This window comes from Gasterosteus aculeatus, chromosome 10 (genome assembly GCF_964276395.1).
Source record: "Gasterosteus aculeatus chromosome 10, fGasAcu3.hap1.1, whole genome shotgun sequence".
In the NCBI taxonomy this organism is placed as follows: domain Eukaryota; kingdom Metazoa; phylum Chordata; class Actinopteri; order Perciformes; family Gasterosteidae; genus Gasterosteus; species Gasterosteus aculeatus.
The window spans coordinates 6,738,430-6,765,020 of record NC_135697.1 but is presented as its reverse complement, the minus strand read 5'-3'; the positions used below and the strand labels follow the sequence as shown (position 1 = coordinate 6,765,020).

At 41.2% G+C, this 26,591-nt stretch overlaps 4 protein-coding genes across 17 annotated transcripts; 1 reads left to right on the top strand and 3 right to left on the bottom strand.

Moving 5' to 3' along the window:
* Positions 1-186: 186 nt before the first annotated feature.
* Positions 187-4,543, bottom strand: dnajc8 (DnaJ (Hsp40) homolog, subfamily C, member 8). Of its 3 annotated transcripts, none has more exons than XM_040188647.2 (9): positions 4,017-4,543; positions 2,343-2,444; positions 1,937-1,993; positions 1,773-1,839; positions 1,491-1,585; positions 1,328-1,399; positions 1,038-1,129; positions 736-811; positions 187-633 (listed from the first exon to the last, which is right to left on the bottom strand). In XM_040188647.2, the coding sequence occupies exons 1-9, from the start codon at positions 4,200-4,202 to the stop codon at positions 511-513; spliced, it is 870 nt and encodes a 289-aa protein (XP_040044581.1). In that variant the 5' UTR covers positions 4,203-4,543; the 3' UTR covers positions 187-510. The 3 variants fall into 3 exon arrangements, with proteins under 3 accessions (XP_040044581.1, XP_040044582.1, XP_040044583.1); XM_040188648.2 differs by lacking the exon at positions 4,017-4,543 and adding an exon at positions 2,961-3,115; XM_040188649.2 differs by lacking the exon at positions 4,017-4,543 and adding an exon at positions 2,945-3,062.
* Positions 4,034-11,497, bottom strand: LOC120826398 (heterogeneous nuclear ribonucleoprotein R). Of its 9 annotated transcripts, none has more exons than XR_013450989.1 (14): positions 11,304-11,497; positions 10,486-10,723; positions 10,257-10,375; positions 10,059-10,166; positions 9,861-9,974; positions 9,560-9,736; positions 9,122-9,257; positions 8,798-9,003; positions 8,313-8,462; positions 8,108-8,229; positions 7,477-8,015; positions 5,554-5,614; positions 4,543-4,604; positions 4,034-4,174 (listed from the first exon to the last, which is right to left on the bottom strand). XR_013450989.1 is itself a non-coding variant. In XM_040188642.2 (12 exons), exons 2-12 carry the CDS (start codon positions 10,640-10,642, stop codon positions 5,580-5,582), a joined length of 1,863 nt encoding a protein of 620 aa, XP_040044576.1. In that variant the 5' UTR covers positions 10,643-10,723; positions 11,304-11,497; the 3' UTR covers positions 4,637-5,579. The 9 variants fall into 9 exon arrangements, 7 of the variants coding, with proteins under 7 accessions (XP_040044576.1, XP_077937505.1, XP_077937506.1 ...); XR_013450990.1 differs by having other exon boundaries at positions 10,486-10,646; positions 11,304-11,490; XM_040188642.2 differs by lacking the exons at positions 4,034-4,174; positions 4,543-4,604 and having other exon boundaries at positions 4,637-5,614.
* A 444-nt stretch (positions 11,498-11,941) lies between these two features.
* Positions 11,942-13,461, bottom strand: LOC120826403 (ATPase inhibitor, mitochondrial). Its single transcript, XM_040188652.2, has 3 exons — positions 13,142-13,461; positions 12,559-12,671; positions 11,942-12,245 (listed from the first exon to the last, which is right to left on the bottom strand). The coding sequence occupies exons 1-3, from the start codon at positions 13,214-13,216 to the stop codon at positions 12,104-12,106; spliced, it is 330 nt and encodes a 109-aa protein (XP_040044586.1). The 5' UTR covers positions 13,217-13,461; the 3' UTR covers positions 11,942-12,103.
* Positions 13,462-16,129: 2,668 nt separating this feature from the next.
* Positions 16,130-21,374, top strand: lrrc71 (leucine rich repeat containing 71). 4 transcript variants are annotated; one of them, XM_040189784.2, is made up of 16 exons: positions 16,130-16,398; positions 17,165-17,203; positions 17,283-17,399; positions 17,639-17,722; positions 17,906-17,981; positions 18,067-18,141; positions 18,281-18,349; positions 18,464-18,623; positions 18,716-18,799; positions 18,930-19,004; positions 19,194-19,298; positions 19,396-19,438; positions 19,535-19,599; positions 19,788-19,899; positions 20,203-20,294; positions 20,767-21,374. In XM_040189784.2, exons 1-16 carry the CDS (start codon positions 16,359-16,361, stop codon positions 20,854-20,856), a joined length of 1,326 nt encoding a protein of 441 aa, XP_040045718.2. In that variant the 5' UTR covers positions 16,130-16,358; the 3' UTR covers positions 20,857-21,374. The 4 variants fall into 4 exon arrangements, with proteins under 4 accessions (XP_040045718.2, XP_077937510.1, XP_077937509.1 ...); XM_078081384.1 differs by having other exon boundaries at positions 16,230-16,398; positions 19,797-19,899; XM_078081383.1 differs by having other exon boundaries at positions 16,240-16,422; positions 19,797-19,899.
* The last annotated feature ends 5,217 nt before the right edge of the window (positions 21,375-26,591 follow it).

Below are 26,591 nucleotides of genomic sequence, written 5' to 3'. Positions count from 1 at the left end.
AAACAAAAAGCCAAACTTATTATTCCTGTGAACTCCAGCGCAGTCCAGAAATAGCTTCTATTTCAGTGTGCGTGTGTTTGAAACCAGTTAATAATCATCACAGAAAACGCTAAGGTTTCTCCCAAATCCAATCATGCGCATCGGTTTACGGCAATTTGAGACTCCGCTTTGAAGAAGAGTGTGTGGAAGGCTTTAACACCAAGCTTTATTTAATTAAAAAAAATAAAGAACAAAAACAATCAATCACAAACCACATTATTCATCGCTTATGGAAGATCCATGTTTCTTTCTTACATGAGGCAGGTGTGATCTCTGGGCCCAGACCACAAATATGTACATTAGAAAACCAAGTACAAAACTACGTTTGTCAGGATGAGGAAATTTTCGTATGACAAGTATCCCAATGACCGATGACGACTTCACAGTGGACTGCAGACGACGAGATGAGGACACACAGAACTCGAGTTTTTATAAGGGTGGGTTTTAACCTAAAAGTCCCACTTTACAGCATCATTCCCTCTGTTCCATCTTGACTTTGGGGGGCTTGAGGAATGACCGGTTCTTTTTCTCCTTGCTCTTCTTGCCTTTGGCCTGGAAGGTTCTCCAACTGTCCACACGCCCATCTCGTGTTTCCTGACAGGTTGTTACAAAAAAAAAAAAAAAAAAAAAGTTATTTAAGAGATAAAAGCAATTGTGTTTGAGTGTAAAAGTAACCACGGTTGAGGGGGAACACACCTCAAAGTTTTTCTGCCATTCTCTGTCCCGCTTTGCTTTCTCTGCCGTCTCAATTTCTTCCTCTCTCGCCCTTTTCCTGGTGAATTAAGAGTGGAATAAAGAATAGTTTATGTCCAAAATGGCATTAGTTCATCCTTTAACTCTTAACTAGACATTTGGGGTAAATTGTCATATTTCATGTAAAAATTATTGAATTAGTGCCACATCTCCTGAAGTGTTGCGATCAGGAGAACGGAACGCACGCGAGGTCACAGTGACCTCGACACGACGCTTCAATCCAAAGTTTGGACGTTGTCATTTACCTTTCGTGCATGTCCTTTGCTTCCCTTTCCTTCCTCTTGATTTCCAGCTCTGCAAAGAGCTTCATGGTCTGTTTGTACACGGCTTGCTTGAACTGGGGAACAAAAAAGACGTTGCGTCTACTTGTTTAACCCTTATTTGGTAGCATGACAAATAGTTGCCATATGAAAATTCATAAATTGTCTAAAATGATTTCATCTTTTGACCGCTATAACCAGTTACTATCTTAAATGAAAAATATCTAATATTTTACTTAAAAAACATGTTTTTGTTAATAATAATTTTGATTTACCATTTCAGGGTCGTCCTCCTCCATATCCAATGACTTCCCATCCTTCTTTAACTGTTTCTTTTTCTCCTTTACCTGTCGGGATTAAGTATTGGCAGAATATAAAAAGTTAGACAAATGCGTCTGCGAGCCGGGTAACGTGGCAGCAAATGTGTCCAACACTCACGTAGTGCTCCACATACTCCTGTCCCGCATGGATCACATCCAAGGCTCTCTTCCTCTGTTCCGGCTCCAGCAGCAGTTTGTAGGCCTTGTCCACAGCTACAACAGTAACACATTCGGGGGAAATTAAAGATCATTTTTTTCCCATCTACTGGAAACATGCGCAAAGAAAGAACAGGGGTCATTTTTTACAGTATCAATTGTCATCGTCCAAAACACAAATTGAGCAACATGAGACTAGTTCTTTAATGGTAGATGGATGTAAACGTAAGTGTAAAGACTGTACCTTCAAAGGCTTTCTGTGATCTGACTTGATCATCTTGATTTTTGTCTGGATGAACCAAAATGGACAACTGTAGAGTTAAGAGAGACCAAATGTTAGGACTTATAATTATTATGGCACCATCACCGTCTTCAGAGGAAGCTGCCTGAATGAAGACTATAGCTCACCGCCCGAAATCTTTTCTTCAATTCATCATCTGTTGCCTCGGGATCAATTTGCAGCACCTGAAAATGATTTTGAACAGTGTTACGTTTATCCAAAGAGAGAATCAAAAGACACATGAGGTATTTGTCTAACTGTTTTTGATGAGTGGAGTTGTTTTTAATGATACGGTTTTGGGAAACACCCATTTATTCAACATTATGAAAGAATTTAATTCTGAATTTTGCTCTTGTGCATTGATTTTGAAAGTAATTTATTATCATTACTTTCAAAATATGACGCATGTCACATTTAATGTCTATATGAATCAATAATTGAGGCAATCTGCTTATTGATCAAACTTACCTTTGGGTCTAGTAACGTAACATCCAACAGGATTAAGGAAACGTACACAATGTGTAAAATAGTTACCTCAAAAGGATTAAGATTGAAGTAGGATGACCCGGGTCTGAGCAGCCTCTCGATCTGCTGCTTGGAGGTTAACACAGAGTCCCTCTTCTCAATCTGCTTCACCTGTTAACAGAGACAATGATCAAATGTCAAAACACACCCAAAGTCTAAATGCAAAGTCCACCTAACGCTGCGCTTTCTGCTGCTGGTGTTTTTAAATATGCCTTAGAACTGATGATGCAGTCGTTCCGCCAGCATTCAGGAGTGAAACTTGTCTAAACGGCAGGTCGCTGCTGCTCGTCGGACCCCATTCATTGGATAGTGCGAGCGGGCAAAGCGAAACGACTCGCGCCGCTGCGACCCGCGGAGCTGCCGCCCGTCGGCCCGGAGAACCCCTTCAAGTCGACAGACATTGGGGTGACTCTATAGTGACGCTGAACCATGTTTGGCGGTGACCCGACAGCAGACGGACGGGTCCCCCTCGCAGTAAACGTTAGCTTCCTATCGCTAGCTGACGGTAACGTCTGCGAGGCCCGTGAAGGCTGCTCGGCGCGGCGGCTGTCCCGCAGCCTCGGCCGGTGCACGAAAAGAGCGACCGACGCGGTAAGAACACAAGAACTCACATAAGAAGCATCGTACCTCCGTGTAAAAGTTTTGAAACAATTCATCCGACACATTTACGGTAGAAGGTTCTCCTCCGGCGGCCGCCATCTTCCCCCCCCGATTTACATGTGACGTAGTAGCATCACGTGACCACGAGCGCTACTTGACGCGAATCGTTGACTTGCGAACGCTCAGTAGAGAAGATCACCTCCATGAACGAATGTAACCGTGTTTTATTTGAACTGGAATTAGTACAAACGGAAGGTTGCTTCAGAAATTGTTTCATAGGATAAAAAAAAGGATTAATAATAATAATAATAATAATAATAATAATACGTGTCAATTTGCAATTTCTCCCAACAAGTTAAAGTTAACGTTGTTTTGATGCGCATAATTCATTTAAAGAACCACCCAAAAGTACAACAGCATACAGCACACCCTTTAAAATAAACCACAACTATGGAGAAGGGGAGAAGTATGGAGAACAGATCAGTGGAGGTAGATCTCCAATAGGGTTACATTTACATCTGTGAGACTGACAAAAGTTTCCAATAAGAAACCCGTTCATCTAACATAAGAACAACTACTAAACTTCATAACAAGCTCCGTGACTTTTTGAGGACCACAGTAGAAGTTGTGCACATGCTGTAGTATTTAAGTGACCACTAGGTCTATGTGAAAACCAGAATAACATACATACACAAACACGCATTTACTTGGGTAATAACATGTATTGAGAAATTAACAGCAACAGATCATTTCCCTTTTAATAATTGATTCTTTAAACTGTTAAAGGCCGGGCCGTCTGCTGGATGGCGCTCTTGATTATGTCCATCTACTGTATCCTCCTAAGCTTCTGGAGCAGGTGGAAAGACATTAATCATTAGAATAACAGCGTTTCTCAAGACTAATGCACTGAATTCATAACTACGATGAATCCCAATGAAGGTCGTGACAACATTTTGTTGAAAAATCTAAATCACATTTGTTTTTATTGTGACATTTACATGAATCAAGGTTTTGGAGAAGCTGGTCCAAGCAACAAGAATACAAACCTATATTTTCTCTACTAATCCAAAACCGCATCCTCACCTGTGCAGTCTGCAGAGCCGGGAACAGGGCAGCCAGTCTGTGTTCAGTGAACACTGGCCCCGAAGTGCACCGCCCAGCAGGTGGTTTATTCTGCCGGTCGAGAAACCCTGCGACGCTGCCGGCTTGCAGCTGGTTGAGCCCGGCCTCCCGAATCAGAGCTGGAAAAGGCCACACAGACGAGGGCATGTTGATATGACTCGGTCAATCAGCTTCTTAGCATTTACACGACCATTGATACCAACAACATGATCGGAGAGATATATCGTTTGGCCTTTTTCATCACGAAATGTAAAAACAGAAGAAAAATAAAATGTAACAAAACACATTATATATATATATATATATATATATATATATATATATATATAAATAAAAATAAATAAAATCAACTAAACCCCAGCCTACAGAATTAATTAAAGATCTTGGAAGTAAAAGGGTCATGAGATCAAATATAGGTTGTCATTAATCTCAAGTAGCAACATGTTGATACCTTCTGAGCATTAGTACAGATAATGAACAATCTTACCAATCAGGCCCTTCCATTAGTGTGAACTCAAGTCACATGGATGGGGTCTGCGCCTTTACTGCCTGGTGAAGAGAGGCGGCACATAAAAGATACAATTCTGAAATGAGAAACTGTAAAAAGGAAACTCCAATGTGATGGCACTTCTATACAAACCAAAATATGCAATAGAGTGAGCTTTCTGATGCAATCCTGTGCTCCCTGTTTCAGTCTTACCTGTAGCACTACTACTGCCATCTGGTGGCGTTCAAGGGAACACACATCTGTTTTGAGGTACAGCCATTGTTCCAACGTCAGCCAAGCTGATCAGTTTTTCATTTCGTATTCCTACTTCTGTTTCAATACATTTTAACATCTTATCTGCTTAATGTGTAATAATTTACCTTTACAGCTCAGAAAATGTCCAATAAGAGCAACGTCGGATAAATGAACAATGCATCTGCCAGCCGTGCTGGTGTGGAACGGCTACCTCTAGTGGCACCGGAGGGGGAAATACTCACCACCCTCCGTTCACAGAATGTGTGCAGGCAGCTGAGGTGGGGTTTTGGTGCAGTGAGCAGAGACAAGGAACAGATGTTTGCAGGTTTTTGGGAGTTTATGGCGCCTACGAAATCCTTGACTGTTTGCCATCCCGCTGTTCATTCCAGTCTAAAGAAACATCCATTTGTGTACAAATGTGGGTAGGACGTTTCAAGTGGCCTATAGGGGAAAAATATGCACCGCTGCGGAGGAAATGTACACTGCTCCCGCGTTTTCTAAACCCCACAAACATAAGGGGAACACAATTATTTGAACATTGGCAACGATTCTCAAGTCAACTTCAGGACTTGTGTTCTCCGTATCCTGGGAAAAACGAGGAAATGATCACGCTACCCACTAGCAAGCTTGATTCGCTGTGCAGTTAATTAGCCAGGAAACAATAAAAGGAACACTGCAAAATGATGGCTGGTGTTTCTCCAGTGACTACAAATAGCTAAAGGAGAGGAGACAGTACTCTGTGCAAGGCTAGCTCACCCTTGAGTACCGTTCAGGTGAGTTCCTCATTCTACTGGTGCCGCTCTCAATGCTCCTCCACCTAGGCAGGTTGGAATAAGAGGACAGACACATGAAACAAAATACAATGATGCCGTGGTACCAAAAGACAACACACTTTTCACAGTAATGGGAGTCTGACAGGTGGTCACTTGCTATGGCAGAAGGCAGATTTTAGAATTTTAACCCTCTGGATGGTCAGATCCTTGGTGTCCTCGAAAAGTAGAGCAGAGAGTTGAGATGATGTGCAGATTTTTTTGAAAAAATAAAAATAAATAAAACGAATTGGAAACAGCTCAGCACACAAGAACAAATCATTCGGTCAAATGTGTTGTTCTAACTGTTGTTAGGAGGTCAGTATCAGGAGCATACCAGTGCAAGTGACGCTTCACCCGTATACAAGACTGTCCATGCCTATAAAGTTTGTGTGAACAGGTAAACATAATATATGCTTCAGTAAATATCAGCCTGCTGTAATAAACTCTCTTCATGGCATAACAGGTGTAAAACATCAAACAAACTCAGGACGCACAGCAAGTTCACACCTGTGAAAAGAATCCATGGTTTCTTCTACTGGATTACTGTAAGCATTCTCAAACTTAAATACTTACAAAAGTAATTCACCTAGCGGGAGCAGTCGGCGTTTTCCTTTTCTTCTTGAATAGTGGAGAAGAGCATTTAGTGTGGGCAAACTCAAATTCACTAAAGCATACACAGTTTACCTGTAGACACAAACTTTGAAAGACAGGTACTCGAGTGATGATGAAAAGTCAAATTTGCTAAAGGTTTGGTCCTCAACACTAATTCTAATATTCACAATTGACTGTAGTCTGTTGTAAAATAATTAAAATCCTGTGTTCATCCAGACACTTTGCAAATTCTCCTGTGCAATTTCAGTCTTTTAGATGATCTGTTGAGACAAAAGAGTCATACTTGGATAAGAAGATCTTCATCCAGATACTGGAATTGATAATCAAATACCGAATGACAACACTGAATTTGAGTATCTGACAATTGACTGATGCTCAGCTTAGGTTTTATTGAAACGGAACAAACGTAAAAGTTATAAATACAAAGAACATCAGAACAAACTGCTATGGCTCTTAAGGTAAGCCAAACCAAATTCTATTGGGCAAGTTCAAAGAAAACATAGGAAGTTATGGTATCAGTTTAAAAAAAAACACAATTTGTCTATTTCTAGAAATGCTAGCATACACGTTGAACATTACAAAACTTTGATTTCCTTCCTGTGGATTCTTTTCTCCACCATTGCAAAAAATGAAGTATGAAGCTCTAACCATATGCATTTATTTACAAGCAAGTCCCTAAGCAACTATGAGAAACCACAAATAAAGGGAGTACACGAAGGGGAGGGAGGAAAGGGCATGGGCAAAAATGTCCTCCTAGGCAATAACCCTATTTAATGTCCTCCCAGACTTTTGAGTGCGAATGTCCACTTTTTGGGGAAACCTTCACTGTTGGCGTTAATAGGATCAGGAACAAAACGTAACAATAAAAGTGTTTTGTGTGTGTGTTTTTTTTTGTTTTAAAGACACATGTCCCAGTGTAACCGAAGGATAAAGAAATGATTCACCACAACAGTTACGTTCCCTTCTTCAGCCAAAAGGCTTTCCAGCCAATCATCTCGAGCCAATTCTGGGGTCTGTCCGTTTTTTCTGAGATATATACAGATTTTTTTTCATGAGGGGTCAAGGATAAAAAGTCAAAAAATTGTGGCCAATCTCCTGTTTTTTTGCTCTTTTCTTTCTTTTTCTTTTTTTTTGTTTACTGTTTTTCCTCTTTTTTTTGTCCCTTTGCCAAATACCTTTGGGTGCATCTACTTCCACTGCTGCCCATAAGAATCCTGTGAAAACTCCATGGTGTCATTACTGTAACCATAGTTACCGGAATAGTCGGCCCCCTGCTGCAGGGGCTGCTGGGCGATGGGCTGGGACCCCCAGTTCTGTTGGTTGTTGGTCTGGCGGCGCTTGGAGTCAGGCTGGTTAAACACGTCGGCCTTCCTCTTTCCGCCGACGTTACCGCCACGGTTGCCCCTGGCCCCGCGAGGACCGCGACCCCTCTGCGGCTGGAAAGGTGCTCCACGCCCTCCTCGGCCGCCCCTTGGGCCACCAAGGGGGGGCCCTCTCTGGGCGTAGCCCCCCCGCCCTCTTGCCGGGGGTGCCCCACGAGCTCGAGGTGGAGGAGGTCCGCCCCTGCTGGGACGGGTGCCACGGCCCCTCATGCTGTACACATCTTCGTAGCCGTAGTAAGGGTCTTCATAGCCGCCACGGTAGTCATGATAGTCATAGCCATAGTAGTCATCGTAGTAGTCATCGTATCCGTAGTAATCGGACGGATAGGCATAGCCCCCACGGCCACCGCGCCCCCTGCCTCGGCCAGGTGGGGGCATGCGTGGGGGTTGGTAGTAGTAGTAGTCATCATACCTGCGGGGTAGAGGGTATAGTTGCATTTCGGGGTTTTTTCTCATGAGAGAAGAAGTCGGGCAGGTGACGAGTCACATGTCTGCATCCCTCACCCTGAATTCCTGGTGGTCTGACGAGCTGCTTGGCGCTCTTTCCTCTTCTTGTCCGGGGGCTTTGCCAGGACTATCTCGATGTCTTCTCCTCCTAGTTCCTTCCCATTCATCTCATCCATTGCCTAAATAAATAAAACAATCCATGACTGCATCGTCAAATCAACAGACATGCTAAATATTGAGTACAAAAGCATGAAAAACGCACCTTTACAGCAGAATCCCTTTCTTCAAAATGGACAAAAGCATAGTCTTTCAATTTCTTCACTCGCTCCAGCTTTCCAAACTGGGAGAAGGTTTTTTCAAGGAGCTCTTCAGTCACTGCTGTGGCTAGTTTCCTAACAAAGAGCACCTTGACCTAGAAATTCAAAGGGACGGGACATTTGTTACACTGCAGGAGGGCGCATGTTTATGTTCTAAAAAAGGACCGGGGGCATTATGGTTGCCCCCCCAAAGACTCTGCCGGCAGCTCATAGCTAGCGGTGCAGACAAAGCCAACCATGTTCAGCCGGGGGGGGCTCTCCGTGAGGCACACTCTGATGCACTAACCCTCACCGACAGGCACAGGTGTGCACCAACATGCACGCACACAACGTAGGGAGAACGACGTTATTCTCTGTGCAGCGATAACTGCTATATTCATGTTTAGAATTTTAAATACAGGTCCTTTGAAGAGAAAGACAGAAGACCAACCTTGGCCATGACCTCCGGGTCTGGCTCAGCAACAGGGTCCGCCCACTCCACAGTGACGGGGTTACCCCACACTTTGACCTTGCCACTCATCAGGCGGCGGCGGGCCTGTGCTGCAGACTTGTGATCCTCGTACTCCAGGAAACAAAAGCCGCGGTTTTTCTTCTTGTCATCTGGCTGGTGGTACAGTATCACCTCCTGGAGACCCTCTGCGCAATAAAAAAAAACATCACATCTAACTTTCCAAAAGTTGTCATGTCGATCATTCTTATAACTGAGGTTTTTTTTAACAGGTGCAGAGACAAAAGTTTCTCTTTTTAAACTGACCTGTAACTTTCCCAAAGTCTTCCAATATACTTTCCCTTGTCTTGTTCTTTGGAATTGATCCAACAAACAGGCGATTGTTTGCAACAGATATACACACTCCCAAGTACTTGCCAGGGCGGATTTCATGGTTATCACACTGAAAATGAAATGGAGAGGCCGGAAACTGTGAGACTCATTGTACATAAACAGTAACGTAAAGCATTGAGCAATTTGAAGCTGTATTTGTCTTGTTGGTCTCATTTCAAAATCTCTAGAGAGTATTCCTTTAAAACTAACTCTTCTTTCATATGTCTTGTCGTCCATTGTCGTACTGTCTGCTGTTACGCACCAACAGCCAAGTCAAATTCCTTGTATGTCTGACATATTATGGCAATAAATGTTTCCTGATTGCTGATAGGGTTTGAAATTCTTCATGCAAAGCCGTGCTTTTCTACTCACAAGCTTCACGGCCTTTTGTGCGTCATCCTTATTGCAGTAGGTAATAAAGGCGTAGCCTCTATTCTGACCAGAGAGAGGGTCCATCATTAGCCTGAGGTCCCAGATCGGACCAGCAGACTCAAAGAGAGGAACAAGCTCATCTTCATACAAATCTCTTGGGATTTTTCCGACAAACACCTGATGAAGAATAAGAGAAACGGGTGAAAAGGCGCAACAATTTGTGTCCAGTATGTAGTATGTTCTGCAGGATTCTGAATGATGACAGACGTAGATAACCACAAACAAACAATAATGTATTTACCTCAGTTCCAATCCCTGGTTGGATTCCTTTGAACACGTCCTCAGGCGGGGGACCTCCATATTTTCTCTGCCCCGTAGTGACATCCAGGGTGTATCCGGTCCGCTCCAGTAAAGCCTGAAAAACAAAAACAAAAGCGTTGACTGAGTGGCGTAACTGCAGAGGCATGTTTATGTTTTCAGATGAGATTATTTTATTTACCTTTATTTTTGTTTCATCTGGGCCCTTGGTGGACTCTTGTACTTTACTTCCTTGCTTTTCTCTCTGTCTGTAAGTCTTCATCACTCCGCAAAGGAAAGCACTTTTATTCTACATTAAAAAAAAAGTGAAAAAAGCGTTAGGATACTTATGAAATGTTTTTTTAAATAAGAAAAGGCCTGCAACTGATGTATGTGTTACCTGTACGTGTGACAGGTCGCTCTCTTTGAATTGTTGCAACACAGTGAGCGCTCCCTCCTCATTGAACTCACGCAGTGCATCAATGGCCCTTTCGTCTAAGTCAACATACTCCACCAGGCCTACAACAACAACAAAAACAACAACAGCGCGTTGTTAACTACCACACTCTGCAATGCAAGAAGTCACATCTCTTAAAAAGGTCTCTTGAGTCCAAACAACTACCGCCCACCTGTCTGGAAGATGTTATCTAGACTTTCGGCTACTTTCTGAGGAAGCCCGGCGTCGACGAGCGTCTGGTAGTTCTCGGTGTGCGTCGCGGTCACGTCCATGGGCTCCTCTTCCTCCTTCACGGGAGCGGAGCTGCCGTTCACCTCGGCGGCAGCCATCGTCCTGGAGATGGGCAACGAATGCAGCGCGGGCTAAACACCGGAACGTGTTCTCCGTGAGAAGGACGGCGGGCTCGGGGACTGGGATCAGCACGATTCCCCAAAAGAATGTAACGTTACAATGAATCTGGGTACAACCACTTCAAGGCAAATTGTTCTCAACCGCGGATCGTGGACGTGATCGGACATTGAGTTGACGGCCCGTTTAAGTTTACAACAATCATTACTGTAATAAATAACAATAGACGGTGTTTTTTTTTTAAACCCCACAGTCGACTAGGAATTGCATTTGCTAAAAATATCGTCGGTGACGAGTCGACAGGCAGCTATCGCGCGGTAACACAACACGGTCACCGCGGAGCACCGACCGCTACCGACCCGCCCCCTTCACGTGCAGCTAGCTTCAGACGCGGCTTAGGCGCACGTTTACACGCGCGGCGTCTCGCTGGCGGGCGCAGCTTCCAACGGGCAGCTGCGTTTTTATAATTTCAGGGCAAGGGGGGTTTCTAGAGCTAACAATAACACTGGTTTGCAGGCTAGCTGCCGAGCTCACACTTTAGGCCTCGCTGTGCAGAAAGACAGCGTCCGCGTCCACACACACACACACACACACACACGCGCGCCTCGAACGAGGCGCGAACAGATAGTTAGCCAAACTTACCGGTCTAATTCGGGACACTAACAGAGGCGTGTGATACAATGTGGAACGATTATCTTGTCACGCGTACAAAAAAAATCCCGTATGTATAATGTTTTAGTCTAAACCACGACACAAATTTCCAGACAGCTATAGTCTCGTCGTCGGCTCGCCCGAACAACGCAAGCGCTCGGCAATCATCGCGAGATGTGACCAATAGGGCGCCGAAGGGCGGGTGTGTTCGTTCTGTGTTCGCACGCAGCCGCGTCAGTGCTCGTGTTTGAGTCTTTCTGTAGCCGATCTAACTTTAAATAAAGTGCAAACACAGTCTTTGCGGTTACCCAAAGTCATCTTGCAAAATTTATGGGATCTACGATTGCTTTATAGGGTATGAATGCAGCTTGGACATCAATCGACCAATGCTAGAGAGGAGAGTTAAGGTTACATCAGAGCTAAGCAGCTACCGAAGCGGGAAGCGCGCTGAGTCGAAGCGAGCGCTCCATCAACTACTACGCTACACTGTCTAACTACTGACTTCATCTCGCCTTTGTGCAGCTTCAGACAAATTATTAGAGAGACTAGCATTGCTCAAATCCCTACACACAACTGACATTTGACATCAGGCCGTAGGCCTACAAAGATGCACAGACATGTTCAAAAGCTTTCATTGAATGTCAAAAATTAAGAGCTTTATTGGTATTAATGTCAGTATAAAGTGTATTCAGGACCGGCCTTGACAAGCAGTAAATAAATCAAAATATAGATTTTGATTGACTTTGCAATCAGATCGATCAGAAGGCAAAATGCCATCAGGCTTCCCGGTGTTAGTCGTCATGGTTCAGCTTTCTGATTTTGCCCTTGTGACGGTCAATCTCCTTTTGCAGGCGCTCAATCTCCTTTTTGTGGTGTTCAATCTCCTCCACATGATGCTTCCTCAGTGCCTCCATCTGCTCCTTCTCTTTCTGCCTGCAAGTGAAAACACAGTAAAGAAAAACTGTCATTGGCAGGTCCCTAATGGAATGGCTGTTGTTGTGTTTTTTTTTTTTTTTACCAGTGGCGATTTTTTTTGGGAGGGGGGGGGGGGGGGTTCTATCCAGTCCACTAGTTTTCCTGGAATGTTATTTGGACTTGCATAGAGCACCTTTCTACTCCAGTCCTTTGACTATTTTAACAGCTGTCTGGGGACCCTTTTTACATTTTTTTTCGGGGGGGGGGGGGGGGGGGGGGGGCGGCATTTACCTGGTTGGTCTCATCGGACTGCATGCCCCTTGTCCCTCACCTGAAGTACCGCTCCTCTTCTGCCACTTCTCGCTTTCCAAATGCGCCCCCAGCCGCCCTCACGGATCCTCCGCCTCCTCCACCTTTGCCTGCGCCCTTTCCCAACTCGCCAAGCTGGAAGAAACAGAATTAAATCCTCACAATTTGCTCATAAATCACCATCGCTGTAGGCATGCGTGTCTGCATGGGTGGACGAAACAGTACATATAAAAATGTCTCCTATTTCATTGAGTGAACCTAACAATACAACTAATCATTTATATCTGCTCATACAAAAAAACAACAATGTAGTGATTGCTTAATCTGCTCTGGGAAAAAAGCAACACAAAGACTCATTGTTATGCAATCGTTAGACGTTCTCTGCACAGAAATCAACCCCATCGCTCTCTCGAAAGCCAACAATGAAGCATATTTCACGTATTAAGTATCGATTTCCTTGCATGCATTTCCATTTCAGGCTGCCTTCCCGCAAGATTCCGACTGAACAAGTCAACTAAACGCCACCTTTGCCCGATACCAACAACTTTACTGATATTAGCACGCTAATGCTAACAGTCAAGAAGCCAGCTGTCAAGTCGCGTTACCTGATCAGACGCGCTTCTTATTTGCGAGGCGACGCACCTGCGCGCGGTCGCTCCGAGGAGGAACCTCGACATCATGCGATGATTTTCCCGAGTTCGGCTGCGAGCACGCAGAGGCCACTGTGGCGTTCCTCTTCTTCCCGACGTGACCTGCGGAAATGTTAAACAAAACGTCTGGCGGTGGGTGTGGAAAACCGTGGATGTATGGAGGAAGGAAGGGAGACCCGGCCCCCTCCGACGGGCTCGTTGCTGCCGCCAGGCGGCGAGGGGGGGGACTGCAGGGGGACACGCACAGAGAGACACGCTGGGGCTCCACTTCTGTACTGTCAGTACGAAATGACACTTTGTTGTTTCTTGTTCTTCTAGTTGGTACCCTTATGGTTGAGATGCACTTACTGCAAGGGGTCAGCTAAATGACATGTAGTATGATATGATGTCATGTAATAAACTGCCACCTAGTGAACATGTTGAACCTCGCGCCTGTTCAAATAATACAGCTATATTTGGAAATTACATTTGGAAATGAAATGCATACCTGAAATGCAAAATGCATAGCTATAAATCAATGAGGATAAAGTGCCCTCAAGTTTTTAAATGACCTGTTCTGCGCTGGCTGAAACAGGTTATCAAAAGCAATTTGTTATCATTTTCAATTTTAAGCATGTTAATTCAGTATTTCAATTTCCCATGTGATTAGTAATAAATTGGATTAGTCTTTTCGAGAAGTGTTTTTTGTTGTTAAGTAAATAAATTATATGACTGTATAATTTATTTAAATTTATCATTATTTTTGTTCGATATTCTATGTGTCTCCCCAAGCACTTGTATGGGACTGAAGATGAACTATATGTAAAGCTAGAGAATTGATTGAACAATAATTTAGGTCTAAAAATCTAGCGGCATGAATAGATCTTAAAAGGTCTCAAGTCCAGGACAGATAAGTGTGGCCCCATGCAAACAGTACAAAGGCTCACATCCATAATCTATCACTGATTAATAAACCTGTTTTAAATGGTAAATTAAGCGTTTTAACAATAAAAAATACAAGCATTTGATTTGCATATTCATCCATTGATCACTGCACGGATCTAATTCATTTCATGTTCATATTTTGTAAGCACTGTCTGCAGACCTGTGTCGTCTTTGTGTGTTATGGGCGTATTGCTCAAAAGGAGGTGACCCGGTGCTTATCTGTGAAGGGCTGGACGAGACTATCAGCAGCACCAGAGAGCTTTGCACAGTAAAGGGAGGTGGTGGGAGTTCAGTACAGATGAGTCATAATGGAGTCCTGCTAATAAACAGTCCTCCCTGCCAGACAATGCAGAGCCCAGCACATTGTCGTAAGAGCTCACCTGGTGCCTGCGACTCCCCTTTCATTATCTGAATCCAGCAGAGTTCATGGTCAATGAGCAAATATGTTGGGGGGGGGTTTGTGCTGACGTGTTGCATCCTGGTCAAGCTCTTGGTCAAGCAATGATGATCTGAGAGCTCCAGTGAAGAGAGAAGCATATTTATTGATAAATGTAATCTAGTTTTGATGGTAAAGGTCACACTTGCTGAATGCTGAATTTAACTTATCTTATCAAAAGGACAATGATGCCCTTAATGGATTGTTGTTGTTTTTTCATTAGGAAAGAATTGATTACATACTTTATGGAAAGTCAAGTGTTTGCATCAGCTGGAAGATCAACTTCTTCTTCTTCATCTTTGTTCAGCGCCACCAAAACCATTCAGACTCATCCCTGTACTCCCTGTTGAAATCCAATTCATTAACTAAAAATAAGATTGCTACATATTGTGTTATTATTATGAATAAATATTATGTCTCATTTAGGGGTGTAACTGAATCGATTAATGGATTTATATTCCGCAACCCAACTGAATCGATCGTTGCTCAGCAAATCGACATTCCGGACGACATATATCGATTACAAATCGATTGAAATACATGATTGATTTTTATCAATACTTGGAAACTGCACATTGGATTTAAGCACAAAAACTGTATGGATGTGTGTTACTCTTAAACTTACTCCTTGTTTTTGCTGCAAAGTGTTGAACACTAGAAACACAAACCAACATAAAAATGTTATGATATTTTTAAAACGTTGACGGAAACCAAAATATAGCTGTCAACCCAATATCACGTTATTCCTTTTGTTTTATTTTTGAAATAGGAAATGGTTTTGGTTTTGTGATAGCAGTCATTGTATGATGTTTGTGTGATTTGTTATTGTTATTTTTAGACAATCACAAAATAAGATGCATGCATTGTAAATGGCAGACTGGCGGACATTTTGTGATGTGTACAGTTTGTCAAAATACTTCTACTCGTTAAACGTTTGTAATTATGATTATTAAGTCATGAGAAATGCTGTTGGTTTTGACTTTTTGTTTTATATTTGTTTTTTTTGTTTTTTAAATAAAAAAGCACTACATTATTGTGAATACAATCTGTCGTTGGGCTTTTAATATTCTTTAGATTGCAAAATAAGAAAGCTGGAACTCTTGATTATAGATTATAATCAAGATTATAATCAATCTCTCTCATTATAAACCTTATGTGGTATTTGAGAACAAAAAGTATAATTAGATTCTAAAATTCAGCTATGATGAAGACATGAGAGTTAAACATCATGCAAGAACTATCTATCAGTATAATGATTATATTGATAATAATAATGGCAACAATCACCTTCTTAAAGTTAAAAATTTGATTACGAAAATAATTATATGATTAATAAACCCACCACTGCAACATATTATTAAAATAATGAATTGATAAATTACAACTAGTGAAATGAAAGATTATTCCCAAATGTATCAGTATCAATTTGCGGGACAAACTACCTTTTGAAAAAATAAAAATGTAATAATAAATTACGTTGTGATGAACTGTAATTAGCAGCAACTCGTAATATTATTGGGCACGTGGTTAAACAACACTTTACCGTGATTGTTGATGTGTTCAACACCTTTACTTACGTAAAGGACACATAATGTTTCCCCAAAAAGAAAATCTTAACAAACTGGGATTTCCAAACAACCTCAAAGTAAAATCCCCAAAAGTCTCGCGATGCTTCCGATTGGCTTCAGTCGGTTACCGTAGTAACGCCAATGACGCCGAGGAGTTGCCTTTTTCTATTGTAGGGTTACAGCGACGTTAGCAAACGTATCTACACCTGTTTGATTAACCACGATTTGACTTGGAGACACAACAATGTCTAAAACAGACCAGGCAGAGGCCTCTAAAGACGCAGGTGAGACGACGCGTCCTTCAACAGGTGCGCAGTCTGGTCTTAAACTGCTCAGTTTAATTTGCCGGAAGTAGCTTGGGAATTGTTAGTTAATAACACACTATACAATTTCCGTTATGACTAAAAGTACAAGTCCTGTATAACTTTGTAAAAGAAAACACAACATGTACTCATGTGGTATAGAAGAGAGACCCCTGTTTGTGTTTTATATTTCGTTGGAGTAAAAAGTGAAATATTTAGCCGTTGTACGTGGAAAAGACGTTTCTTTCTTTCAACGTCATTTTCCTATACGGTAATATGTGGTATATTATTATTCTAGAGGTTTAAAAAGAAACAACGTCCACATTTGTAAGTTTATGAATATTTATTTATCCACTTTTTAGCCGGTTGAAATTGGGTTGAAATGAGGTCTCAGACGGTCGGTCCGCATTTCAACCAGATTTCAACCAGAGTTCAACTTTGAAATTACGTCTTCTGCCCCCTGGGAAGCAGAATAATACATTAATAATACATGTTTGGAAATTATACTTTGATGTTATACGTCGTTACTAAGTAGTAGTTTTGAAAAAATAAAAACAGCGTTGTCTTGATTATTTTATTACAAATGTTCTTTACTAAATGTCATAAAAAACATGTCAATTGTTTACATCTCATATGTAAGAGTAATAACTTTGTTATTGTTTCTTTGATGCATAACTATAATATGATAATTCACAAGGGGTCAATAAGCATGAGAATTGCTAAACTCTGTCTGTTCTGTTGTTTTTAGGACATACTCCAAATGAAGAATTGCCTGCTGGGATCTTTGGTTGGTAACTAACTCAAACTTTTCATTTTTTATAATGTGAGAGTTTTATTGTCTTTGCTTTAAACCTTCCATCGCACAGACGGATATCAGTGCTCAGGCAATGTGGAGACTGACTTCCGTGAGCTTTGTGGTCTTCTGGACATGAAGAATATCCCAAACGTCACTTGCACCACTGAAGGTGACGAAGGGCTCACAGGTAAACCAGAGCTACTCTTATCTAAAGGCCTACATACTACATTAATTCTAGTGTAACATACCTTAAATCTGATCAATATTTAGATTTTCCAAACAGGCATTAATCTAAGTAATCTAACAATACGAACCAAATCAAATTGGTCGACCGGTGACAATACACTGGAAATACGTTTCCCTGTGCATCATGTTAGTAGTCTGATTTTACAGTGACTGTCATTTTTTAAATAATCTTACCTCCAGAGGCACCAATCGGCTCTAAGCGATGCTTGCAAGTGCAACTGGAGAACGAAAATCCTCTTAGTGCCCAGAAGATGAAGGTTTTTGGTAAGAACACAAAATCCACATATAAATATTTTCAGCCATATTTGACATTTTCTTCTCTTCTTGAATTCCCTTTCGATCACCGTGAGGAGCCGTCCGCAGCCAACGATGCCCCTCTGGCTGTCATTCAGTATTTCTGCAGCATGTTGAAGAGAAAATGATATAATCTGTTTCAAATAAACACAGGATGGAAGGTAGATGAGCCGACCTCCAGAGTGCTCCTGAAGATGTTGCCCTCCTTAGTGAAGCTACAGAGCCTTCAGTAAGTGATGAGCCGATGCATTCCTGTTGCAGCTGTCCCCGTGTTGTTCTGGTCTGTTGGTGTAACCCTGTCCACTGTGTCGCAGCTTTTGGCGGGCGGGACTGACCGATCAAATGGTAATGTCACTCATGAATACAGCATCACTGTGCTCCAACCTCAGGTATGCATCCTGCTGGCATTCATCCCATAAGACATTACATCAGAGACGCCCGGCAACCCTAACCGCAGTGTAAGTTTTAAAATGATCATTCAAACACTGAGAGTACTTGATGGTTCTCCTCCCCTTGGTTTAATGTTAGAGATGTGAAATTGGAGGACAACCATCTCCCAGAGCAGAGCTACCACCTCCTTCTCTCTGAAGACAGCCTGTGAGTCACCAAGCGTTTACACATCTCAGAACTCGTTCAAATAGACCCACGATTTGCCTTCACGCACACAAAAAGAAGAACCCACATTCATTGTCGTGTGTTTCTTTGGTCAAGTCTCACAAACCTAACCCTGCGGAATAACCGTATCGGAGACGAGGGAGCCCGTCTGATTGGTTTGGCTCTCTCAACAACTAGATCTGCCAACAATAACCTAATTTACCTAAATCTGGCTTTCAATTGTATCGGTGATGCCGGTGCTGCACATATCGCACAGGTATAACCATCAACAGACTCCATATTTGCACCTATATCTTCACCTCATGACTGCTGAGGTGTACATAGTCTTCTTCCTGTTGTGTCTCTCAGGGCCTGCGGTTCAATCGTGCTTTGCTCGCGCTCTCACTGTGCAACAATCATATCGGAGACCAGGGGGCTCGTCACATGGCTGCGGTATCCAAGATTTTAACCTGGCATATAATGCATTGAAATCAGTAGTTGGATTGTTTCAAATTACATTTAGCTAATTGCATTATATTCCGTAATTTAATACACCTTCATCTCTTTACCATAAAACTTTTAGATTCTTAGCGAGTTTGCTCTCACTCATGACGAAATTGTGGAGAAGAGGAAGATGCTTCTGGAAAGAAAACAGCGTGTAAGTAGAGGAAAGTCAAACCACCACTCTAACTTAAAACCAATCACAATCCTAGACATCAAAATGTGTTGAATTGACATAATTTCAAGAATTGAAAGTCTTAAAAGCGCAGACTGGTTCTCACTGGTGTAACAGGGAGAGGACAAGTCAGAGACATTCTAATAAAACACATTAAAACTATATTTCCAGTCGTCCGTAGGGATTGAATCTGACCAGCCTGCAGACCAACTTTCCTCAGTAGCCAGCAGCAGTTCACAGAGCGTCGGCAAAGGGGCAAACCAAGGAAAACAAAAGGTAACAAACCAAAAATCTTTGTAATTGGTGTAACTCATTTGGTATCTGTGGCTTGTAATTCAGTAATTAAGTAATGCTGCCATCTTTTAACTTACAGAAAGAGAAGAAAGCTCCCAAGGAAGAGAAGTCTAACAAGAAATGTGACCGAATAACACGTTTTTTATCATCCATTGACAGCTGAGATGCAAATCTTCTCATTTTCATTCATTGCTGTCTCTTTAAATCTTTCCCCCCAGCTTCTGATATAAAAGTGACTCCAAGTAAAGGTGGAAATTCAGAGAAAGCACTGAATGCGCAAAAGGTAGACAACGTTCCTCTGAAGCTGCGTGTTCTATGTAGCCCAGCACACGAAGACACGACAGTACCTTTAATCATTTGGTTGTTTTACTTTGTTTTTATGGCAGGATAAATCAAATACTGCCCAGTGAGCAAACAAATTTAAAAATCTAAAATCTTGTTCTTTTCACACACTTCTTTTCTCCCTCTCAGCCGGTGGAGCCGGTGGAGCCGGTGGAGCCCCTGCTCGACGAGCCCGTGCACTACAGGGACGGAGAGCTTTTTATGTCTGGAAACAAGGCGCTCACCTCCCTCAACTTGGCAGGTCAGTAACTGTGTTCATCTGGGCCTGAAATGAGACATTGAGTTGAAAATCCTCTCAAAGATATAGTTAAGTTTGATAGCAGGAGCATCGTCAAGCAAACTCATAAATGTGGAAGATTAATTATGTTGTGAGTTCCGCAGAATTGTTGTGCAGAGGTTTACAGATGGTGTTGTTTTTTGTCTCCATATCAATTATACTACATTTTTTAGAAAACCATAATATTTTAATCAACTAATTTGTTGAGAAAAAAACACATAATGTTTTTTTTTATTATTATTAATTAAATGATTATTTATTGTTTAGGAAACAGAATAACACAGAGGTCGCTGCCTCTTTTCCTGGAGTCACTCATGATGCAGGGGGAGGGACGTCGCCTGCTGCGTCTCTGCCTGCAGGTGTGTGTCTCAAGCTGACATTGTGTGTCTGTGTGTGTTTCTCTGTGTGTGTCCACAGTCCACTTTAGTTCATGAGTCGATATTACAGTAACTTGGATAAAGGATTTAACAAAAATAATTACTAGCTAGGTAGCAACAACTTGGGCTTTGTTTTAAAAACCCATCATACTTATTGCCAATAATATTATTGTATTGTATATAGATGATTTTTTAACTTCAAGATCTAGAAATGCGGGAATATTGGTTCAAGTGCAAAATGTGCAGCTTTTAGCTCCTTTGTTATCTATTGAAGCGCGTATTTAAACACCACCACAATCATTTTGAATTGATTCATATATTAGTTAAAGTATCTCAGTGACTAACTACACTGTAAATACACCACTGAAATGTTTGATGGAATCTACAGTGTTGATTAACTGTTACAGAGAAATATGAGGAGTGTTTGTGTGTTGATGTCTGATCTGTCTTTTAGAGAAACTGCTTCCCACCAGGATGTGAGTGTTATGTGAAGATACAGAAACTGATGGACCTCAGGGATCCACTCAAAAGAGCTCCTAAATGAGCACAAGGAAGAACAGCTGAGAGGACTAATCTAATTCTACAGACTGTATATGTTTTGTATACATACATTAAGAGTACATAACCTTATTTTACCCCGTTGTGCTTTTGTAACACGTGAACATTGAGGTATTCACAGAAACAGTCTTGTGGTACATTAAAGCATCGACTGTACAGGAGGACAATAAGGCCTATTAAATTCCAGATGCTTTTCCCAGGACAGTTCTTTAGGACCCTGGTTACAGATCCCTTTACTGCTTTGTTTTGCTCACAGTCAGAGTTTACATCAAGGACAAAGACTGAGAAGAATCAGATACCAAGTAGGTGAGCCTTTGCGGTCATATCTTACAGTTTTCAGCGGGGTGACGGGTACTTATGGTTATATCTGGTTCTAGGACTTAATTGTTGGGTAACTTCAGTAGAATTTAACTTCATTCGCTGGTGAAAAAAAGACATGAGTAATTTCCTCTGTTTTTAGCATCATTAAGTCATAAAAACAAATAAAAGTGCTCTGGTACTGAATACCACGGTTATTGCTGAACTCAATCTCCTGTCTATGGTAATGGAATTGACTTGTTTCATGCACAGTTTCCTCTGTATTGAGGAAACTGTGCATGAAACAAGTAGAAAGAAGAAAATATTATTTTCACAAACGTCTGTCGTCCGCCATGCCATGTTTATAATATGGAAGTAAGAAAATAAGACAAAAGATGTTTAAAAGCTTTTACACAACTTGGAGAATGTCCAACACAGTAAGAACAGGGTAAATGAAAAATAAAAACAGCAGTATTCTCTGAATTAAAGGTTACTTGCTTTTTTCAGGTAAGATTTCCTTACATTTTGCACATCAGTGAGCGAAAACTGCACAACAGAGGTAGTAACACCTTTGCAGCAAATGATGGCAGTATACTCTCACACAAACGGAGACCATTATTTTGCTGTGACTATGTGATAAGCTTCATTTAGCATTCATGTATAACATTTAATTTTTCCCTTGTAATGGATGTCCTGCACTCATTTTGCTTCGAATGAGGGTGCAATTTGAGTTTCATATAGAACATAGACGTTATTTATGTGTCCAATATTCACAGAGGTGGCTGTTTGTGCTGCATAACAACATAAGAACACTACATACACATTGAAAAATCAAGATACATCTTATAAAAAGAGTAACGTAACCGTCCTTGTTCCTAAACTGGTTGTCACAGATTATTAGGATTTGAATACATTTTAATGTAAAAATACCTCTGACTATACAATGAGTCAACATCAAATAGAACAGATTCTGTCTGGGAAAAATATCAGGCAACACATCAACCGGCTGAACTTTAAAGGGACTTTTTTGGGCCTGGCAGCGCACGTTTGCGCATGTTTTGCCAAGTCCATGTATGGACTTCCGGTCCACTGGACACAGAAGCCAGTTAACTGGATGCTTTCAGAGCTGCTCACCTCGCAGGCTCGAGTGTTGCCATAGGATATAGTATCCTGGCAACAGCACTAACCTAAGCTAAGGGAAAGTAAGGCCATGCAGATGTTCCTGTATGAACCACTCATTGTGTAACCCCTGCTTGCAATGAATTCCCTTTTAATTGCACCCTTGCTTTCAGAAATTCTGCATTATTATTCTGTACGACATTTAGTTCAGATATATTAAACATACATACATTATTCTTGCATGGCTCCATTTTATTATATTAAAAAAAATCTTTAGCAAGATACTAGAATGGAAAATACATTCATTTCGTAGAAGCCTGTGGAGCATCTTTGAAAAATCAAATAAATGGAGATTTGAATTGCAGTGCAGGAGACAATACACAATGATATTGGGTAAGTGTGCCCCTACTGTTAAGAGAACTAGATGATCTGAATGCATATTTTTCAATATGCATTCAGATCATCAATTCTCCAAACCTGCTGATGCTGAACCTCCTTGTTCCTCATCGTCCTGAAGGCAGAGTGGATGTAGCCACTGTTGCCATGGCAACTATCAGGATTGATAAAAGGGTGCGGCTTATTTGTGTTGTGTACTGACAAGGTCTTTTGACTAAAGGGACCTTGGATTAATCAAAAAAAGAATTGACAGAGTTAATCAATTATTAAGATAATGGTTAGTTGCCGCTGTAGGTGTGAGTCTCCTCTTGAGACTGAATTGCTGAGGACAGTAACTGCAGGATACGTGCTTTGCCGTTAGGCGGTCATTAGGCCATTTACCAGATTCACAGGCAGCTTTGCAATAATTAACAGAGAATTAGGTGTTTAAAGTGAGTGCATCCTCAAAAAGACAGCACATTCTTTTGAAAGAGTTATGGTAGCCTATATCACTTTCTCAGTGACTCAGACTGCTCTCTAAAAGTGATGCTGTATTTACTAATATATTGGCCACTTTTAATCACTGAATTGTCTATAACAGTGCGACACATGTAGACACAAAGCTGCTTGGCTATAATGCATGTTAATGGACCTATGCTAACGTATTAGCCCAGCATGCTAATATTTGCTGATTAACACTAAATGCATCACATGGGGGTCTTTCTTAAAAGCACTAAACACAAAGTGGTACAATTAGGGCTGATATCAACAGTCCAGGGCAACTGCTCACATCAACCCGAAAATGGGGATTTATGAAAAATCAAGGGAATAGAAAAACATCCTGAATAAATATGTCTGGATTAACTTCCGACAGCTATTGTAGACTCACTATTGACTCTGTCACTTGTGACTACATTGAGCTTCTATGTTCCTTTCTTATTTTTGTTGGACAAAATGTCCTTCACAATTCAACATTAAAACTGTCTGCATTCCGCCTGTATAAAAGCCGCTCATTAGCCCTCCGGTCCAGGCAACCCCCTGGGGTTAGCATATGGTCTAAAGGTAAGACTACAGGTAATACCCTGCTAAAAAACACTCTCAAGGAGTTCTGGCATTTAGCTATGACGCACAGGCACAGCTGTAATCCACCATATTTGTCATTCAGAGGTAAAGGAGCCACATCCGGAGGGAAAGTGCGAGAAAAAGGGAATGTGTGTGGGAAACAAAGAGAAAGTCTCACCAATAGCGCTACATAAGTGCTTATTTCAAATTAGTGGGTGACCATGTAATACCAACCTTATCGTTCTTGCTCCCCGTGCTGATTTTCTGAGTGGTCTGTGATTGTTTTAAACATGTACTGACAGCCGAGAGAAACGGACAAGCGTTGCTTTTAAATCTGTTATGCTCTGGGAAACAACAGCACCACTTCTGCTGAAAGACATGTCGTGCCACAGCTCATAGTGCTCAAGTTTTGTTCTCAAGCAAGAACATGGAACCCTCGGTTCTGTAACAAACAACACTACTCAGTACCTCCAGATGAACGCAATTCAAGACTGGTTTTCTCTGAGTACATAAGTGAAACATTCTAAACTTATACCCTGAATATGAATATTATGGATACTAAACTGTGTAGGATTATAAGACGTTTTTATAACATAAGAAAATTCAAAACATCAACACCACATAAATGCCAAGAGTTAAGAAAAACTACTTCACCTGTGTTTCTGCTGACAAAGACTGCGTCATGTGATCTAAAGCTCCAAATAAGCTACTAAAAGGACCTTGTGACGAGAACTGCTGTATTATCTAAAAGATATGGCTGTTTCCAGAGATTTAATTCATTAACAAATCCTTAAATGTCTCTATAATTACGGCTTCTGTCCAGCATCTCAGATAAAAAGTCACCTCACCATGACATACAATTTTTAGGGGACCTGCAGATAGCAGCAGTAATTATATTATATATTATTATCATTGCTCCCCTATGCCATCTCCTTTCGTCATATGCTGCATTGTAACAACAATAAATACATCTTAATAAATTAAAATACAACCTATTCAATTCCAAATAGTTATTCAGGGTTAACTAGAACAATAACGATGATAATCAAGAAGTCTCATTTTCTTTGTTTTTAATTTACTCAAGTGTAATAATCATACTAACTACAGGAGATGAAAACAATTCAGAATTCAACCTTTATGTTTCTCTAAATCCATAATTATAATAATGTCATATACCGCTGACAATCACTAACAGGATATTACTGCCAGTGGGAGGAAATGGGGCCTTCTTTGTCTCTCCCTTCGCTTCCCCTTAGCAGTTTAAAAACATTCTCTTCCTCGCCCTTCTTAGGAATTAGCATCCGCTGTTTCTATAGCAACAGCCTTCAATTAAGAGACATCCAGGACCTCACTGTTACTGCCAGCAAGGTGCTAATTGATACTGGATTTCTTGTTGCGAGGGGTAGGGGGTTGAGATGAGAAGTAAGAGTTGCGTATGTGCATGTGTGTGTGTGTGTGTGTGTGTGTGTCGGATTAGGGGGTTAGTCATCTACAGCTTTATGATGTTATCTGCATGGGGAATTGTTTTTTCACATGCAGAACACAGAAGAAGGGCAAGAGCAAAAGAGAAAGAGAGACAAAAAGAGTTGGACAGGACAGAATTGTCATGTACTAAATATTGGGGTTTTGATTGGATTGTGTTCATGGCTACTGAGGACACTGCAGCCTCACAGATATTAAATATGCAAAGTCTAAGCCTCTTTGCGGCTGCGGACGGACTGCCTTTGTGTGTTTATCTGAGTATACATTAGCTGTTGCAACCAATACCTTAAAGGCAAGTTATGCGTCACGATGAAGAAGGGCTGCAGATTAATGGTGAAACAAAACATGGGTGAATAAAGATTATAGCCTACTTGTAAATTCAACTCACCATTTCAATATTATTCTATATGTGCACACCAGGCAAATGTTTCTATTTTGCATTTATATTTATCTGCATTTATCTGTTGTGTTTGTCTCCAATTGGACCAGTTTTAGTAAGTCTGTCCCCATGCTCACCGATGGCTACTTTTGTTAAGTCATAACATAAAAGAAATACAAATAATAAAGAAATTTAGTGACTCCTGTGGTATTTCTTTTGCATTTCTGATGATCGAAGAATTTACTCTTGTGCACAATACTGCTCTGATTTGCCATGAGCATGCTGAGCCAACTTCACACTTTTGGTGTAAGAATAAATTAACACAATTTATGAAGCTGAAGCTATATATATTGTATATGTGCATATATTTATCTATACGCAGTGAATAGCAGTGAAAGACGATATGTACAGCAAAGCATAATTTGCACCCAAGCCAGTGACGTCACAAAAATGAGCAGCGTTTAACAAATGGAGGATGTAAATCCTCTTTTGCGCTGGCTTAAAGCAGAATTACAGCAAACTGGTTAAATTAAAATGAAGAACAAGAGCTGCTTATATGGAGGAGAGAGGAAGCGGAGTCTCAAATACTGCAGACAATTTAAACTGTCTCCTATCTCCTATTTTTAAAGAGATCAGAATCATATTCTGGCCCCTGTCAAATGTGTTTGTTTTCTCATTATTCAACTTTTTTTTGATGATTGGCCTCATTGCAATGAAAATAGAACAGAGGAGAATTGCACTTTCATCATCTTAAGAGATGTTTTTGTAAAAAAACGACTATACTTAGACTGTAAAATGTTTGCCAAAAGCTTCAAAACGGCCTGGGTTCAAAATCTATTTCTAGTTTCTCATTTAGTCATCCTAGTTTGTATGATTGGGATTTTACTGTTAAATTTAGGTACTGATCTGGATTTTAGTGCTTCATATATCTGCAGGAGAAGTTGTTTGTTCAGTTGCGACTTCAACGTGTATTTCATCATCATAATATGTCTGCCTGCCAAAAATCA

Bases quoted from the DNA above. Each gene is read 5' to 3' on its own strand.
- LOC120826403 (XM_040188652.2), bottom strand. From the start codon at position 13,216: ATGATGTCGAGGTTCCTCCTCGGAGCGACCGCGCGCAGGTGCGTCGCC. The intron at 12,672-13,141 runs GTAACGCGACTT...TGTTTCTTCCAG, and splicing joins TAAGAAGCGCGTCTGATCAG to CTTGGCGAGTTGGGAAAGGG. The intron at 12,246-12,558 runs GTGAGGGACAAG...TTTCACTTGCAG, and splicing joins GAAGAGGAGCGGTACTTCAG to GCAGAAAGAGAAGGAGCAGA.
- LOC120826398 (XM_078081377.1), bottom strand. From the start codon at position 10,642: ATGGCTGCCGCCGAGGTGAACGGCAGCTCCGCTCCCGTGAAGGAGGAA. The intron at 10,376-10,485 runs GTGGGCGGTAGT...TTGTTGTTGTAG, and splicing joins AGATAACATCTTCCAGACAG to GCCTGGTGGAGTATGTTGAC. The intron at 9,737-9,860 runs GTAAATACATTA...ATTCTTCATCAG, and splicing joins AACCAGGGATTGGAACTGAG to GTGTTTGTCGGAAAAATCCC.
- dnajc8 (XM_040188647.2), bottom strand. From the start codon at position 4,202: ATGCCCTCGTCTGTGTGGCCTTTTCCAGCTCTGATTCGGGAGGCCGGG. The intron at 1,840-1,936 runs GTGAGCTATAGT...TTAACTCTACAG, and splicing joins TGAAGAAAAGATTTCGGGCG to TTGTCCATTTTGGTTCATCC. The intron at 1,400-1,490 runs GTGAGTGTTGGA...TAATCCCGACAG, and splicing joins AGGAGTATGTGGAGCACTAC to GTAAAGGAGAAAAAGAAACA.
- lrrc71 (XM_040189783.2), top strand. From the start codon at position 16,359: ATGTCTAAAACAGACCAGGCAGAGGCCTCTAAAGACGCAGGTGAGACG. The intron at 17,982-18,066 runs GTAAGTGATGAG...ACTGTGTCGCAG, and splicing joins GTGAAGCTACAGAGCCTTCA to CTTTTGGCGGGCGGGACTGA. The intron at 19,900-20,202 runs GTCAGTAACTGT...TTTATTGTTTAG, and splicing joins CACCTCCCTCAACTTGGCAG to GAAACAGAATAACACAGAGG.